An 18,764-nucleotide genomic window follows, 5' to 3' on the forward strand; every position below is an offset into this window, starting at 1 on the left:
TATACACAAATCCATGGGTCTGGATTTAATGCACCTGAGGGTACTGAGGAAATTGGCAGATGTCATTGCTGAACCTTTGCCCATTATCTTTGAAGACTCTTGGAGATTGGGGGAGATACCAGATGACTGGAAAAAGGCAAACGTAGTGCCCATCTTAAAAAAGGAAAGAAGGACTATTCAGGGAACTATAGACCAGTTAGCTTTACCTCAATCCCTGGGAAAATAATGGAGGGGTTCCTCAAGGAATCCATTTTGGAGCTCTTGAAAGAGGGGAAAGTGATCAAAAGTAACCAACATGGATTCACCAGGGGCAAGTCCTGCCTCACCAATCTGATTAGCTTCTATGACAAAGTAATAGGCTCTGTGGACATGGGGAAGTCAGTGGATATAATATACCTTGATTTCAGCAAAGCTTTTGATACGATCTCCCACAACATTCTTGTCCATAGGTTAAGGAAATATGGATTGGATCGTTGGACTATAAGATGGATAGAAAGCTGACTTGATGGGCGGGCCCAACGGGTAGTGGTCAATGGTTCAATATGTGGATTGTGGTCTGTTTCAAGCAGAGTGCCGCAAGGCTTGGTTCTGGGGCCAGTGTTGTTCAACATCTTTATTAATGACCTGGATGAGGGACTGGATTGCACCCTCAGCCAGGTCGTGCATGACACAAAACTAGGGGGAGAGGTAGATATGTTGGAAGGTAGAGAGAGAATCCAGAGTGACCGGCATAAATTGGAGGACTGGCCAAAAGAAATCTGATGCAGTTCAACAAGGAGGAGGATAGAGTCCTGCACCTGTAGTGGAAGAATTCCAGGCATTGTTATAGGCTGGAGACTGACTGGCTCAGCAGCAGTATGACAGAAAGGGACCTACGGCTTTTGGTGGATGAAAGGCTGGGCATGAGTAAACAGTGTGCCCTTGTAGCTAAGAAGGCTAACGGAATAGTAGGGTACATTAGGAAGAGCATTTCGAGCAGTTCTAGAGAAGCAGTTATTCTCCTCTATTCGGCACTGGTGAGGCCACATCTGGAATATTATGTCCTATTCTGGGTCCCCCAGTATAAAAAGGATGTGGATTTGCTGGAGCAGGTTCAGCGGAGGGCAGCAAAAATGATTAAGGGTCTGGAGCACGAGACCTATGAGGATAGACTGAGGGATTTGGGCTTGTTTAGTTTACAGAAAATAAGACTTAGGGGTGATTTAATAGCGCCCTTCAACTTCCTGAAGGGTAACTCTAAAGAGGAGGGTGAGAAACTGTTGTCAGTGGTAATGAGTCTGAAGGAGTAATGGTCTGAAGTTGAAGAGGGAGAGGTGTAGTTTGGATATTAGGAAAAACTATTTTACCAGAAGGGTGGTGAAGCATTGGAATGCATTGCCTAGTGAGGTGCTGGATTCTCCATCCTTCGAGGTTTTTAAGGCCTGGCTTCACAAGGTCCTGGCTGGGATGACTTAGTGGGGGTTGATCCTGTTTGAAGCAGGGAGCTGGACTAGATGACCTCCTGAGGTTCCTTCCAGCCCTATGATTCTGTGATTTTGTGATTAGGGAGGTTCAACCTGTTATATTTCTGTATCTATTATAGTTTGTGTTACAAATGGATTTATCTGTGTCTGTTGTAATATTAGGATTGGTAATCTGTGCTGCCTCCCACAGAAACATGACTTAATCACCAAATACATGAATGTTGATTTATAATTATTATTATTAAAACAGCATTTATGATGTTTGTTGCTGTCATAGCCACACTTAAAAATCCAGTTTCACCACGTCTATTTAGGAACCAAGTGCCTTCCCCCTGAAATCTCATGATGTGAATCAAAAACATGAGCATTTGAATTGTGCAAGGCTTCACAGCTCTCAACCACCTCCCATTGACTACTTTGCAATTTGAACTGGAATCCAATAAACAAACCAAAAAGGACCAGAAAGAATGTGAGAAGGCAGAAACAGGTAGCTTGAGTCATCAACAGCTTGCCTGGAACTACTCAAACAGGTGTTTGAACTAACAAAAAAAGAACAGTCCAGTAGTACTTCAAACACTAACAAAATAATTTATTAGGTGGTAGTCTTCCAAGTGCTACTGGACTTCTTTTTTGTTTTGATAGAATATAGACTAGCATGGCTATCTCTCTGTTACTATTCAACAGGGGTATGTCTACATGGGCACAAATATTCAAAATAGCCATGCTAATGGACATTTTGAAGATTACTAATGAGGAGCTGAACTGAATATTCAGCACCTCATTAGCATTAGGACACTTCCAGCCATGGCGCTTTGAAAGCGCCGCTTTTGAAAGCGTGTGGCTCAGTGCGGCTACATGGGGGTCCTTTTCAAAAGGACCCTGCTCCTTTTGAAATACCCTTATCCTGCTCACTGACTGAAGTGCCGTGGCCGGAAGCATCCTAATGCTAATGAGGCACTGAATATTCAATTCACCGCCTCATTAGTAATCTTCGAAATACGGCTATTTTGAAGATTTGTGCCTGTGTAGACACAGCCCAGGTTTTTGAACTGTATGTACTATTTATTGTAAAGGCTGCAGGGGGTGACTTCCAGAGGAGAGGTAGCAATTAAAAAACAAGCCTCAGAAAACAGGAACTCCATACTGGGATAAGTATGAGCAAATATCTATGTGATATAGCAGTTGTGATCCTGAACCCCACCAGGATAAATCAGTGTAAAGCTTCAGAATGCCTCTCAAAAGAGTATTCACTTGCCCCCGCACCCCCTTTTATGTAATACTAGTTAAAAGAGCTTGCCAAAGTTCATTACATGAATTTGACTATTGCTGATAGTATTCAAAACTGTCTAATTTTCTGTCTAATCACTTTCTTGTAACATTAAAAGTCAAATTAGTTTACAGAATCACAAACTGTTACATCTGTGGCACAGATCTTTCAAACAGCGTATTTGCCTCTCCTCCTAGTCAGGGATCAGTTGAGTGAGTGACAACATGTCTCCTAATCTTGAGTTAGGAAGCAGCAATGTAGGCTCTGCTCCCTGAGACACCTGTAAAAATCTAACAGTAATGGACTCATTCACCGAGTTAACTGGTTTTGTCAGAATTTGGCATGGGGAAGCAGCATTGTTTAAACAGGCCTAACACTGTAGCAGGTTTTTATTTTGAGAGGGCTCCACTATGGTTAGCATGTTCTGTGCTTCTGAATGCACAGCACATAGGGGGTATATGTGGTATACCCCCACTCTTTTCACTGGTCTTTGGAGCCCAGCCATGTTCCAGTGACATGGCTGCACATACCTTCAAAAAGAGACACTGCATTCAAATTCCACCCAGAGGCAGAAGTGAGACTTAGCAGTGAAGGGGTTAAATGCCTTCCTGGGGTACACAAGAGTAGGAGGACCTATGCAGCCAGATCGTCAGTTGGAGTTAATAGAGGATACTCCACTGATGTCACCAGTTTCAGCTCCGAGTGTACATTCTCATCTGCAAATTGCATTCTTAAGGTACTGTTTTCTAACACAACCACAGTGTTGTTTTCATACAGTTTGTGGTCCACCTACCCTGGAGCTCCTGCCCACCGTTTCTTAGTTGTAGTGACACTGGCACCTCTGCCTCCACAATAACCCTTTCTATAAAGTGGCTTGGGGCAGGGGGCAACAGTTAACAGGGGCTAGAAGCAAAATGAAGTCCAGTGGGTTAGCTGAGGGAAGCACATCCTGTGTAATACAGCTCTCTAGTTCTGTCCCTCCCCAAAGACTTCTCAGACCATGGTGGACATTAATTACACAGTGAGCTATCTCAGGAAGTGAGGAAGGAACATGCTGCACTGGCTCCTACGCCTTCTGTGTTTTTTTCCCATGGTTTTGTAATTTTATGGCTTACTGGCCAGGGGTAAGGATGGAGGAAAGAATAAAATAACTATTTTGCTAAAAGAAGTAACTTGAAGGTGAATCCTTTTCAAAAGCTCAAGATCAAATCCAAATTAGGACTAATGATCTGCAAAACTCTAGGATTGTTTTGTTTGGTTTCTAAGCCATTTTTAGTCCCAAAGCATTTGTTCAATCCAGGGATTACCTGATTTTTTACTTTAGGTGGTCAAAGAGAGTACATTCAAATTCCCCTCCCTAGCCATTCACTCCAAATATGCCCTAAACTGCCATACAGAGCAGACTTTATAGCTGAGTTGTAAACCCATGAAAATAAGTGATTATCACCAGAATGCTGCAATAGGGAGCACCACAAACCCTAGGCTACAGTTAGAGAGTGTACAGAAAACAAAACATGCCATGATCATCTACCTCATACTGCACCCTAAAGTATGTCATCTTCCCTAGCTGGGCACACATACAGCCTATTATAACTAACTGAATGGATGAGTGTGCATGAAGGAAAGAGCATGTACTCCTGAAAATGAAACATATTTGTCAAAAGCCACAAAAAGCCACCTTTAAGGCACTGATGCAGGCTGGCCAGCTAACTCTTAATGGAAACCATTAAGATGGAAAATACTAACTTCCCCATCAGAGACATGCATTTTTGCAGGTTTTTTAAAATTGTTTTTAGCATTCTTTTCTTCCCATGGAAACCAGTGTTTGCTTGTCTCCAATTACCAACACATGTTTATTTACTATGCAACTCTTAATGCAGAGATAGTTTCTGACTGAGCACATACTGACATAAAAGGGGAATTTAGGGGAAAAAAACCTGCCAGTACCACTCTGTTCCTTACAGGGAATGGGGAAAAATGCCTAATTAATAAGTGAGAGTTAAAGCACAATCAAGATTTATAGCTTCAAGCAAAAAAGTCTATGCAGTGAAGAAATGTAGCCATTTTTTCTTGATGGCAAGGAGAGCACCAGCAAGTAAGTAATATGGGTGGAGGGACAGCTCAGTGGTTTGAACAGTGGTCTAGTGAACCCAGGGTGAAGCAGAATGGCACAGTGGAAGTGTGCTAGGCCCATGACCCAGAAGTTGAGGGATCAAAACACTCCTCTGCTAGCAGCAATCTTTCTTTAGTAAAGCATTTGATATGGTCTCACATGATATTCTTATCAAAAACCTAGGCAAATACAATTTAGATGAGGCTACTATAAGGTGGGTGCATAACTGGTTGGATAACCCTACTCAGAGAGTAGTTCTTAATGGTTCTCAATCCTGCTGGAAAAGTATAACAAGTGGGGTGCCACAGGGGTTTGTGTTAGGACTGGTTCTGTTCAATATCTTCATCAATGATTTAGATATTGGCATAGAAAGAACGCTTATTCAGTTTGCAGATGATACCAGGCTGGGAGGGGTTACAACTGCTTTGGAGGATAGGGTCATAATTCAAAATGATCTGGATAAATTGGAGAAATGGTCTGAGGTAAACAGAATGAAGCTTAATAAGGACAAATGCAAAGTGCTCCACTTGGGAAGGAACAATCAGTTTCACTCATACAGAATGGGGAGAGACTGTCTAGGAATGACTACAGCAGAAAGGGATCTAGGGGTTATAGTGGACCACAAACTAAATATGAGTCAACAGTGTAATGCTGTTGCAAAAAAAGGAAACATGATTCTGGGATGCATTAACAGGTGTGTTGTGAACAAGACACAAGAAGTCATTTTTCCGCTCTACTCTGCGCTGGTTAGGCCTCAGCTGGGGTATTGCGTCCAGTTCTGGGCACCGCAGTTCAAGAAAGAGGTGGAGAAATTAGAGAGGGTCCAGAAAAGAGCAACAAGAACGATGAAAGGTCTTGAGAATGTGACCTATGAAGAAAGGCTGAAAGAACTGGGCTTGTTTTGTTTGGAAAAGGGAAGATTGAGGGGAGACATGACAGCCATTTTCAGGTATCTAAAGGGGTGTCATAAGGAGGAGGGAGAAAACTTGTTTTTCTTGACCTCTGAGGATAGAACAAGAGGCAATGGACTTAAACTGCAGCAAGGAAGGTTTAGGTTGGACATTAGGAAAATGTTCCTAACTGTCAGGGTGGTCAAACAGTAGAATAAATTGCCAAGAGAGGTTGTGGAATCTCCATCGCTGGAGATATTTAAGAAGAGGTTATTAGATGTCTATCAGGGATGGCTTAGACAGTACTTGGCCCTGCCATTGGGGCAGGGGGCTGGACTCGATGGCCTCTCGAGGTCCCTTCCAGTCCTACTGTTCTATGATTCTATGAATATGGAAAAAGTTACATGACATAATCTAGCCTTCAAATCACTGAAATATAGTTCCCAAAAATGACAGTCTCTACAAACCAAAAACTCAGTGTTGAAGTAGATTTTAGGGACACACTCCAGTTTTTGGCAAAGCACATAGCTATTTGTGCTGTTATTCATGTAACAGTATCTTCAGTATTAACTCCATTGGATTCTGAATCATCCCTTTAAACCAATATTAATGAGTTTTAAGTCAGAATTGAAAGGAGTGTCTTCAGCATACTAATCATATTAAAAATATTCCCGTTTGAGTAATATGTCTAGTATTTCATACAGAACAAGTTTTACTTGAGAAATCAAAAAGCAGAAAATATATGAAAATGTTACAGTAAATTTGTGCAACACTGACTAAAGTTAAGCAGGATAATTAATCATGGAAACTTTTAATAAACTTTCGTGATAAACCTTTCTTCCAAAAATCTTTTTCAAAACAGGTGCCTAAGAGGACAGAAAATTCTATAGGTGTCTTATGTATTGCTTAAGACAATTTTCAACAAGATTTTTCTGCATTTGGAAACCTTTGGAAAACATTTAGAATGGCTGACTGATTCTATCCTGTGTCCTTTTGTAAACTGCACAGTGTGCTTTTCCAACCCAAATCTTCCAACAACGATAATCCTGTTCTTCCCCTCTGTTTTAACCCAGGTGAAATAGCTCCCTGGTTTAAACCTCTGGTATAATGTCTGAACTTTCAAGTTGAAATACTTGAGAGGGAAGAATTTTTTCTTTAAACATTAAGTATTTGAAATATAAAAGCTATTCCATCTTTGAAGACCTTAGTCTGCTTTTATAGGGCACTATCAGTACACACTCTGTCCATTTCTCCCTGTGGGAAATAATCATGACCCCTTTTTTATTTTAAAAAGGACGGAATGCACTTTTACAGAGAATGTGCAGCATTTCAAACATACTAGTCTTCATTAATTCTTCACATGCAAAGGAAAGACATGTCAAATAATGAAAAATAGCCTTAAAAGTCTATTGCTAAATTTAATATGAAGAATAGTTATGGTATATTTAAAGTAAATAAAAAGTGGGAAACAATCTGCTCTTCAGTTTAAGAGCCATGATTCCTTTATCCACAAATTACCAGGGTGCACAGAAATAACCCCACAGAAGTACAAGTTTCTTAACATCAGAACCGTTTTAAAAAAAAATCTGTAAATTGATTAATGGAAATAGATAAATCTATAATCTGTTCACAAGCACAACAACATGCTGTCTGCAATGACATTTTTCTTAATTTACACACTGCCTCAATTTACTACTAGAAATGGTCCATGAGCATACCTAACCTATTCTAAAGCCAGATCCTGTCCTACATCCATTAATAACTTCAACAACTGGGCCTATATAACACAGCATCAAATGTTCACATGCTTGAACTCCCTGCTGTTGGGATTAATATTTAGATCCTAATTTGTTCTGAAAAGATACCATTGTGATGGTAGTGTATAAAAAAAGGAACTTTTGGCAAAATAGGTCTCTAGCTCTTTATACAACATGATGACAAGTCCTTTACTCTCTCAGTATTTTAAATGCTTCCCTTCTTTCTGAAGTAGCAAAGCAGCAACAGCTAATCTGCAGGAGCCAATTCCCTTGCAGTCACTATACAGTGAAAATTTCTCCTGACTTCAATGAAACCTTCTCATGAGTAACACATTTATTCCCTACACCTTTAATAAACTCTGTGACTAGCTCCTTTTTGTATCACCAGAAAATAGCAGTAATATAGCTCAAACTAAGAGGAAAACAAGTTTGAAATTAACCTTTCAAGAATCGTAAAAACACAGATCTTTTCTTCTATTTCTGCCAGACCAAATTTTCTCATTTAAGAGGTTGCACACACTAAGATTTTCCCTTCCAGCTGTTAGCACAGAAATCTATTTTTTGACATATCACCATCAAAAATAAAAATTCTAGCATAAAGAATTTAGACCAGGGATGTAGCAAACCACTTAAATGCCTTTCAGCCTATGTTTAAGCACATGCTTAGGTTCCTCTGATTTCAGTAGATCTTATACTATTAAAGTTTTGCTTAATCGTGGCATTTACTGACAACTTTTCCGATGATGCATACATACACATGGTGATCTTCTGGAGTAACAAGATATTAGATCTGCAGGGGGTGAAGTAGTAATACACAATTTGAAAACCAAAGAAAAAACTTTGCCCTTGGAAAAGAGAACCTTTGATCCACTTAAGGTCTGGCCTCCTTAATGAAGGTTCTGTACCTGTTTCAAAGACAACATATGGACTACAGATAAAACATATATGGACACAAAAATGTTCATTTTGGAGCAGTTTTTCAGACCACAACACACTTTAATATGTAGGCATCATGATGTGCTCTTTTTCTCTTACAAAATGCCTCAGAATCTCTTTGTATTTAGGATCTCCTGTTCCCAAAAACAAGTTGAGAAAACACACAAACATATTCCTGGAACTCAGGAGTTAGGCATGAGAGGGCTGTGACTCTCAGAGGAGTTGAACTGGAGATTGCCTTGCTTCCAGGCTGCCCAGATCCAAACACACATAGTGGATTGTGATTATCACCACATTAGAGAGGGATTCTCTCCAAACCAGAATCTATTATTCTTATGATGCTTATAAACTCTTGTGCAATCTCTGTAGTTAAGGGGAGCAGTATCACTTCCTATTCCTTTTGAGAACAATGGAACCCAAATTAAAATTTCTGCAGATGCAGCACATTTAGGAATGCCTACTACCAGGAATAGCTCTCCTTTGAATTGAATATGGCTGATGTACAATAAAGTATGATATAACACTTTCCCAGTTTGTGTTCTGGGGCAAAGTTTTCACAAGTGCTGAAATGATTTAAGCATCTAGATCCCATTTACTTGCAGCTGGACTTAGGCTCCTAAATCACCTGTGCACTGTTGAAAATTTTAGTCAAGGCCATTTGATGCATAATTCCTCAAAGTCAACGAGATTCACCCGATCTCCTTCTGCAGCCCCAAATAGAAACACTTATAAATATTATACACTACTTTTATTACTATTCTATACTATACTATGAAAGTATATATTTTGAGGTCTGTTTTCCAGACTGTTGTCATTTGTCTCTCATTGACTAACTGGAGATGTACAGATAAATTCCTAAGCAATGATTTGAAAAGTGCACATGAATGACAGTAATGGAGATAGAGGAAGACGAGTGCTGTCTGAAATTTAGGTTAATTGTAGAAAGATATAGTGCAGTTTGAACCTCTCTAGTCAGGCACTCTTTTGCCTGGCAATATCCATAATCTGGCATGATATTAGTTAGCAGGATGACTATTTATCGTGGGTGTGGCCACGTTTCCCATGGTCCCATAAAGTTTGTTTACAGCCACCAGTCCTGGTTCTCAGTTCTGTGCTGTTATTTAGATATAATTTCCCAGTAAATGTCTTCTAAGATCCAGTAAGAAGTAGAAGTGTTGGAAATGCTGCTAGAGAATATTGACCTCCTGTGGTCCAGCAAATTCTCTCATTCAGCACTGGTTAGGTCCCAAGGGTGCCAGACTACAGAGGATCAACCTGAATTTTGTTTTTCTAAACCACTTGAAGTTTCATTTAATTTAATTTAAAACAACTTTTTTTTGTTGCTTGTAAAAGCTATTAAATATTACTCAGAAAACTGTGCTGACCTATACATAAAGTGAGCTCACTAGTAGTATGAAACCAGGTTTTGTTGTAATTGTTATCAGTTCTACAATCCATACATAAACAAAATGCACGAGGTTATTACTATTCTAGATCCATTAGCAACCAAAGGTTTAATAGGTCTATGTTTATCTGGAATCCATATAGTCTTGCTACAGCATCGGAGTATATATGCTTGTGCACATTTTCTAGAGTGGTATTCTAACTTCCAAGCAATTCACACTTGCCTTTTGAGCATCAGAGAATTAATAAAAAAACAAAAACAAAATTCCCCAACACTGGAGCACAATCCCATTACAATTATCATGAGACACAATTTGTACTTTTGATGTTTTGTGTCTTTGAACTATTTCAGCTTTGAAAGTTATTTATAAAACTTACGAGTCTACCACAGAGAACACAGCACTTCCAAAAAGAAAGATGCCAAAAAGTGTTTTTGAAAGAAAAAAAATTAAGAAACATGTTAAATAATTTCTTTCCCTGTTAATATTTCACCAAAACTCTCTAATTCTGTGATAACTGATTTGTACCCAAATTAAAAACAGACAAAAATAAAGTCAATATAATCAATCATACCTTATTATGTGTCTGAGTTTGTCCGACCAGTATAAGAATATTTGATGAGATAATAGATAGGCAGAAATTAATTAGAATTATTGACCTCTCAGATCTGATGTACCTGTCCAAATAAATACAGAATATAAAGTTCTAAAGCCTTTGAAAATGAAATTATCATCATAACAGATAAACAATCATAAATACTTGAATGCAATTCTTTGAAATTCTGGTGTCATTTTAAAATGTGAGAGCTCTGTTACCAGAATTTCAAGAGAGATGTTTCTATTAAACTGTTACATTATTACTTATTTAGTATCTCCTACGAATATAAAATAACATGCTGGTCAGAAAAGGTTTTGTTTGTACATTATACATTCTATAATTCTCTTATAATATCTGAAGACATGAAAGTTAGATTCCTTCAGTGCATCCATTATAAACCACTGCTATTTTTGATATGACATCATATTGATAATAATATGACTATATAAATTCTGATCAATAGTAATAACATTTCTTTTGATGTCTGCTGCTCTGTGGGAATGTTCACAGAGGAAAACATCCACATCTGGAATAATTTGAGACAACTCATTTGAAAGAATTCACTTAAATAGAACTATGTTGATTTACACTAGCTGAGAATATGGCCCACAATGTGTAATTAATGTGCAATATAGTAAAGGATAACATGGCAGTACCTTCTGAAACACTTATATTATTTGGATAATTATAATGCAAATTAATTTTAAAGTTTAAACCTCATGTACAACATAATTTGTGTGCAGAAGCTATAATACAATAAATCCTTCATCTTCATATGACCAAATAGCAAAGATAGCTCTGCAGTCTTTCTGCTATTAAATGATAGCATTGAGTATCACATACTCTGTGTTGCCAACGTTTGTCATATTATTTATTTTACAAGTCTATTAAGAAAATAACTGATAGGGTAACAAAATACAACTCTATGAAACAAGGAGATGTGCATGTATCTCATAGAGCTGGAAGGAACCTTGAGAGGTCATCAAGTCCATTCCCCCAGAATTATAGCAGGACCTTTCACCATCCCTGGAAGATTTCTTTTTCAACCTAACTACTTCAGCTCCTTCAAGGATTGAGCTCACAACCCTGCATTTGTAAGGAAATATTCTAACCACTAAGCTATCCCTATCCCCTTATTCCCACCCCTATCAGCTGGTTACTTTAAAATGTAAATATCTTCATTCTGCTACATAGTGTTTTATATGCTGAAATACACCAAAACAGTGATGACTATTTCAAGGAAGTGTGTCATTGGCCTGGTTTTCAGGGAAGCTCTGCTAGAATTGATTTAAATCACTGGGAGCTGGGGAATGCTTAGCTTTTATGAAAATCATGCAATTTATTAATAGCTTTTACTTTAATACTGGTCAGTTGAGGCTACTGTCTCCACTGGGCCAGAAATTCACTGGTTTAAACCCCATGTCAGGAGTTAGATGCATAATTATGGTTGACACATCAGGGCACAGTGAAGATAAGTAGTTTAAGGTGCTGTGCTTTGAACAGAAAATAAATCATTGTCTGTTCTGCCCACGTGTCTCGTTATGAGTTAAGGATTCCATTTCAATTTTCACAAAAAGAGCACAAAATAGGCTTAATATGATAGCCAATGTTCTTCTTATAAATAAATAAATAAATAAATAAAATATGATGTCCAAGGCTCTGTGTGATTTGGCAGATAAATACAAAAAGGCTAATGCATTTGCCTATACAGTAAGGTCTCAGAGTATATGAGGGTTCCATCTGGTGCACCCTCGCATAACCTCAATTTCGTGTAAGTTGGGGTTTAGCTTTTTCCCCAGCCGAACACACGTTTTTCAGCTGGAAAGAAGCAGAAAGGTAAGTCCTGGGGTTTGGGGTGTGGCTGGGGAGGGTTAAGCCTGGGGTGGGTTAGGGTTGCAGGGGGGCAAGGGGTGGAGTTGAGCCAGAGCTGCACATGGGGGTGATAAGCCAGAGCCCAGCTCAGGTGGTGAGCTGGGCCATGGGAGTTTGAACTGGAGCTTGTGTGGGTGGGGGACATTGAACCGAAGCCAGAGCTGTGTGGTGGGGTTGAGCTGGAGCCACATGCAGGTGGTGAGCCAGCAGGGTGTTGAACTGGAGCCAGGGAGGTTGAGTCAGAGTCACGCCTGAGGGGTGGTGAGCTCGACGCAGAGGCAGGGGTAGGGGCTGAGCAGGACCTGTGCATGGGTGGTGAGTGGATCTGAGGGTGGTGGCTGAGCCAGGGCTATGTGGAGCCGGGGGATTAAGCCAGGCCCGGGGTGGGGTGGGGGAGTGAGTTAAGCACAACTGGAAATCTTGCATTTCCAGGGTTTACTGTTGGAATCGGGGTCAGCTGTGTAAGAACGGGGTCCTGTATTCTGGCTTCAAGCACTCTGAGACCTTATTGTCCATGACTAACTCCTTATTAGTGATGGACCTGAACCACATCCCAACACCAAATGCCCTGGACCGATGAAGAAGCCTAAATTTGAACATAGGTTAAGATCAGTTTTTTGCTAGTCAGTTTAATGTTCAGGAAGGTTACAAGCCTAAAACATTGCCTTGAGTAAGGCAGGTGATTTGCAAGCTTAAGCTTCTCTGCAAATGTAGTTTATTTCTTCTGACCAAGTTTCTGGACTCTTTTGGCAGACACTGCCAATCCAAACAAATTGCAGGGGTTTTCTGCTAACTACAAACACTTTCAAGGATGATATAACCAAGCCAACAGGAACCAAAAATCATAAGACTTAGCACAGGAAACCCTTATTAAATCTACTGCTTACCCTGCCAATGCAAGACTATTGACTAAACTATACTCCTGAGAGCTTTTTTCAGTCCAGCTTTAAATAACTCAAGTGCTTTGCCTTTCAAAGGTCATTCTACAGTTAAAAAGGCCTTGCTTTTAGCACCTACTTCCTGATATTTATCTAAATTGTGCTTTCTGCAGTTTCACCCACACCCCATTTTAATGATTCTCAGGTCACATTCAACAATCCCTTTCCCAGCTAAGAAGCCCATCTACTGAGAGTGGCTGGCCAATTACAAAAGCAGTTTCTTCTCTCTTGACGTTCAAACATCTACGTTAGTTACTGATAATGGACCACATCCTCCCTGACTGAATTGACCTAGTTTCTCCTCTCTTGATGTTCACAACTCCACATTAGCTGCTGATTATGGGCCACATCCTCTGTGACTAAACTGACCTTGTCAACTCTGGCCCTCCTCTTGACTAGGACTCCCTCCTTTTCATGAGCTATAAATTTAGACCCTCCTCTGACAACCTCACTCATGCATCTGACAAAGCAGGTCTTTGCCCATGAAAGCTAATGTTTCAAAATATTTGTTAGTCTCTAAGGTGCCACAGGACTCCTGTAGTTCTACTGGGAAAGATATCTAGTATATTCAGCCTCATACTGGGTTGTCATCAATGCTGGATACATTAAAAGACATAGCAATAACGCCATAATGGACCAGGACAATTCTGGTACTGTTGAGCTGGGAATCACGGCCTGAAGCCATCTTATACTTAGTTTATTATTTATTTATTTAGCATTTGCATATTAACTGAGCTAAGCAATGATGTTCTTAGGGGTCAAATGGAGCTCTTAGACCCCACTGCTGAATTTGGTTCCTGGGCACTGCCTGACCATGTTTATCATTGTTTTGTTTATACCACAGCTGCAGCTTGGGTAATCTTGAAGACCCCAGAGGGGGGCAGTTGGCTGCAGAAAAGTCTCATCCAATTTGGAATTGGTTAAGAGGCCACTGATGACATGTTAGGTTGAAGCTGGACGGGAGAGCAGGAGGGTCTGTGCTGAGGATCCAGTTGCTAATCAATATTAATTCTTTAAACCATGATGGGTGATCATCCTTAAAATCCTTAAATAATTTTATCCTGTCATGTTTCCTAAATTAATTATACATAAGTGTCTAATCTTCTCTCCCTCACAGAAATTTATCTATTTATTTTTGTAATTCAGCTATTTATTTCAATAATAACTGTGGCAGCATAGTCAATTGGTTAAGGTTACATTGCTTACAAAGAGTTTTCCATCCTTTAAAGCTTGTTGTCTTAATTTTATTAAGTGCCCTCTTGTTTGTGTATTACGGAGAAAGAATATATTGCTGTCCCTGGCTTGCTGACTCTCTCACTCATTATCTTATTTACTATTCACTCGTCTTCTTCTGCACTAATTAAACATGTTATTTTAAACCCACCTCATGCTGACTTTTACCCTACCTTTCAGTGGCACCTATGATCCTAGGGGTCTGAGTGCGCAAAGCAAGTTCAATACTAGGCTGTGCCAAAAAGTCCCAACCAAACGTGTTTTGCTAAGGCAGACTGCTTCACTCTGTGTCCTTCAGTGAATGATGCAGCTGAAGTGTGCACACTCAAGCATAGTAATCTGAACATTTGTGAACCAGCCAAATCTGAAACTTCTGACTTGGATAAGCAATGTTTATTACGCAAGTACCTCATGTTCATATATAAGTGGAGGAGAAGTGGATCAGGAAATAGACCATAACTTGCTTCGAATATAAGGATTTACCTCTGGAGGAATGCTGTGAAATGTTTATTAGCTGTCTGGCTACTGGATTGAAAGGGCAATATCATTAATACTGAACAGGACAGGGAAAGTATGAACCATAATGTCACTAGCAGACCAAGACAAATCAATTATACTAATCATATTCATTACAGATCAATTGCAACATGTACTGTATAGTTATTAATTAAAAAAACACCTCCTGTTATTACATATAGAAGATAAGAGCATATCGAATGGTATCCTGAGCTACTTGTTTCATTCCAAACAATGGTGCCTTTTCATTCAGCCAAGTCCATCAATTTACATACCTCCATAGTGCTGCATAGACAACAGCTAGGGTGATCAAGGCCAAGCACGAAAGACCACTGCCTACTATTAGGGTTACAGAGGGTGCACCACTTGATTCCATGATCTGTAGGTACAACAAACTACTGTGAGAGAAAGCCATCTTCCAGAAATCAAAATGTCAGAAAAGGGTAATAAAGAGGAAAATATTTAAAACAGCTACTGTATCTTAGCTAGCCTTGATCACATTAGGTATGAAGCGCACACACTCCTATCTTAATTCCCATTTTGATTCATACACACTTCTGAGATCTCTTTAACTAATGATGGCATCCACTGAGGCCTTAGAGCCTTAAACTGTTCTATTAAATTACTACATAATGTTTTGTAAAATAAAGTAAATGGTGATATTCTACTTTAGTAGAACACTGGAATATTAATATAGATTTAAAAGGCACTCCAATTAAAATTAATTTACGTATTTATCATCTTTGGAACGTAGAAATATTTTAAACTGAAGTGCTAAACAAATAGCTTCTTTTATTGACAGGTATTCAACATTCTTTATTACACCATGATCTGATTCATGTTCACTGCAGAATTACCAGACTTTAGGACTTTTAATAACTTTGTCTGAAGTCCAGTACTCTAATACCCTTAATTTTCTTGGGCCTCTGATCATATAGAGGAAATGTCACTATAAAGGAACACAAAATGATTATATATTTCTTCTGAAGATTTTAGAAATCTGGAATTATTTAATCTGTGCTAATCTTAATTAATAGCAATATAAATATAAACACATGACCTTGAAAAACAAACTAATTTTTGCTGTAAAACAATTAATTTCAGATATCAGTATTATGCATTAAGGATATCTGTATGCATATTCTAAAATTAATATAATATTGGCTATACAAATTTTAAAAATTGACATAAAACTTTGGGACAATACTCTCTATGGTTTACCAATATGCTGATTAAAAGTCTCAATTATGCACTTCAAATTACATTTTATTAAGGTATCTTGTGTAAATCAAGTAAGATCTTATACTAATGTACTTTTAGGCCAAATTTTATGCAGAAAGACATGTTTTATTTTAGCCACTTTGTTGCCAAACAGCTAAAGCTTACTGATAAGTATAATCCCTGATCACACACTTCAAATATGATTTCCCTTTTAGGTTTAACTTAACAACTATTTGTTTTTAGAATATTTTACATAAAATAATACCTAAAGTGGATGTTTATATCTTTTCTGTCACTCCTTTCTAATGCAAACTTTGTAATTTTTCTTAAAGATGTTACCAGACAGCACAGAAAACCTATACTGAACATGTCCAATGCAGATCTGCTATCTGTTTAACTACCTTATCTAGGGTTTTCATTTTACTAACAGCAATAAAACCTTCTACATTTCTCTTGAAAGGTTTACACCCTTGAAAAGGGCTGTTAAGTTGATAACCCTTCAATATGAAAGTTTAGAACACATTTGCATTACAATTAGAAGCCTTTCCCTATAAAATCCGGAGATGGAAGCCGTCCGAAATTGACTAGGATTTAGTTATATCACAGAATCTGGAATTAATTTATCTGAGCTACTGTAGATATCAGGAGACTAACAACGTTTTGCCAACCTGCAGTATTTAAACAATGCCTCAACGCAAGCCTCAGAAATCTATCAGACAGAGATGATGGACAACAAATCTTCCTGCTTTTGCATTAAACCTGTATTTTGTTTCTTTGTTACTTACTATTTCTCTAGGTTGCTGAGCCAAAATGGCGAAGGTAGAGAGACGATCACATAAGCATTTCGTATGGGATGCATCGGTAAGCACAGTTTTACATCCCTGGGTGGACCAGGTTCCCAAAGAGTCGTTCCTGCAAAGGAGAGAGAAAGAAATCGGGATAATTATGCCTGGCGGTCAATTCCATGAAGAAAAAAATGCAGTGTAATTGAGAGGCGAGTCTACTGTAGTTCCCGGACAGAAGGGATCTACTTGTTGTTAAATAGGACTTAATTCAGATGCATCTCCAGCTGCACAGTAATGCGAGGGAAGAAGGAACAGGGCAGGAAAACAGCTATGCTGCGTGTAGTGAGCTGTCCAGCTTCCTTGGTGCTGAAACCTCGCCTACAGCCCTCTGCCAGCAGCCTCGGCAGCAGCCTGCTGCACGGCCGGCCAGCCACTTCCTAGCCTCACCAGTCCCCTGCAAAAACTGATCTGGGGTAAGGGAGGCTGGGGAACGACAGACTCGGGTCTCTCTCCTACCAGCTCTGTCTGGCTCTTGCTCCTTGTTTTGGGGTTGTCGTTAGTGTCGTGCGCTTGGTTAGTTTAAATGAAGATGGCTTTCAAATGTCTGTCTAGGTTACACTAGTTGCACGGGGAGACGCCGGATCTTCCGCACCGCTGGCTATTTTGGTTGAGTTGTTGTTGTTGTTTTAAACCGATCAGTCTTGGAAATTTCACCCTGGAAACGGCGGTATCAGATGCCTCCCACTGTTGCCTGTGCCACTGCTCCAGCAGAGGGCTGGCTTTCAGCGCAGCAGCCCACACCATCGCCAGAGCGACACGAGTTCGCCCTCAGACATTGCTCAGCCCCACTCACCTTTTCCCATCTCCCTCCCCCCATCCCTGGTCTCTTTACGTGAGTCTCCAGGACCTGGCTAACCCCAAGCCATAGGCGTCCTTTTTATGGCACTTTCCACCCTCCCCCTTAAAAGAAAAAGAGAGAGACTAAACCAGCCTCCAATTCAATTAGCCATTGAAATTGCGATCGCGCGCTCTCAAAGCCACCCCAGCAGAACAATAAAAATGGTATCGACCCACGTTTTCTTTGTGCGGAAAGCAGAGAGCGGGGAAAAGCCCTTTCCCCTGCATCTGAAAGGCAGCGCTGGGATCATTTCCAGGGGCGAGGAGGGTCGGTTTCAACGAAATCAAGCCTGTTCTCGTTACACATGTCATCTTCAGAGTACAGCAATTGGATTCCCTCCTCCCTACTCCCCAGGTCTTCGGATCAAATGAAGACACTGCTGCTAGGAACAGCATGTGTTGTCAATTCTTGTCAATTTCACTCCAGGTTTTCAAATGAATTGAAATGAAAGACGGGAACAGGACGTGGGGGTGGGGGTAAGGAGGGAAATAACTAATTTTAATTTTCATTCAGCAGGATCACTCTCCTGTTCACCTGCTCTGGATCTATTAACCCACACCTGTGAAATTTCTCCCAGCCAGGGCCCTCATAAAGGAGAAATTTGTGATCCTTAATTCCCTTTCAAAGTACAATTCAGACTATTCCATCTTGGCTGCTTACACCATGATTTTTTCAGTAACCACCAAAGTCAACACTTGTATAATATTACCTTCAGTATAATTTCACATAATAACCAAACACAGACACAACTGAGGAATCTTAGATGAGAGAAAGTCACCAAATCTACATCTACTAATGCTTTCCTTTAGGATCTTCTGTTCACACATTGTCTTTTGCACAAGGCCAAACAACACTATACCAACGTCCAATTTAA

At 39.6% G+C, this 18,764-nt stretch overlaps 1 protein-coding gene across 1 annotated transcript in view; it reads right to left on the minus strand.

Annotated features, from left to right (window-relative positions):
* The window catches only part of ADGRB3 (adhesion G protein-coupled receptor B3), a 704,839-nt gene that overhangs the window by 116,551 nt on the left and 569,524 nt on the right, over positions 1-18,764 (minus strand). The window contains exons 17-19 of the mRNA XM_074988878.1: positions 16,993-17,119; positions 15,262-15,365; positions 10,404-10,506 (exon numbers count right to left, since the gene is read on the minus strand). Of these exons, the coding sequence (XP_074844979.1) occupies positions 10,404-10,506; positions 15,262-15,365; positions 16,993-17,119 (334 nt within the window). The remainder of the gene's footprint in view (positions 1-10,403; positions 10,507-15,261; positions 15,366-16,992; positions 17,120-18,764) is intronic.

This window comes from Carettochelys insculpta, chromosome 3 (assembly GCF_033958435.1).
Source record: "Carettochelys insculpta isolate YL-2023 chromosome 3, ASM3395843v1, whole genome shotgun sequence".
In the NCBI taxonomy this organism is placed as follows: domain Eukaryota; kingdom Metazoa; phylum Chordata; order Testudines; family Carettochelyidae; genus Carettochelys; species Carettochelys insculpta.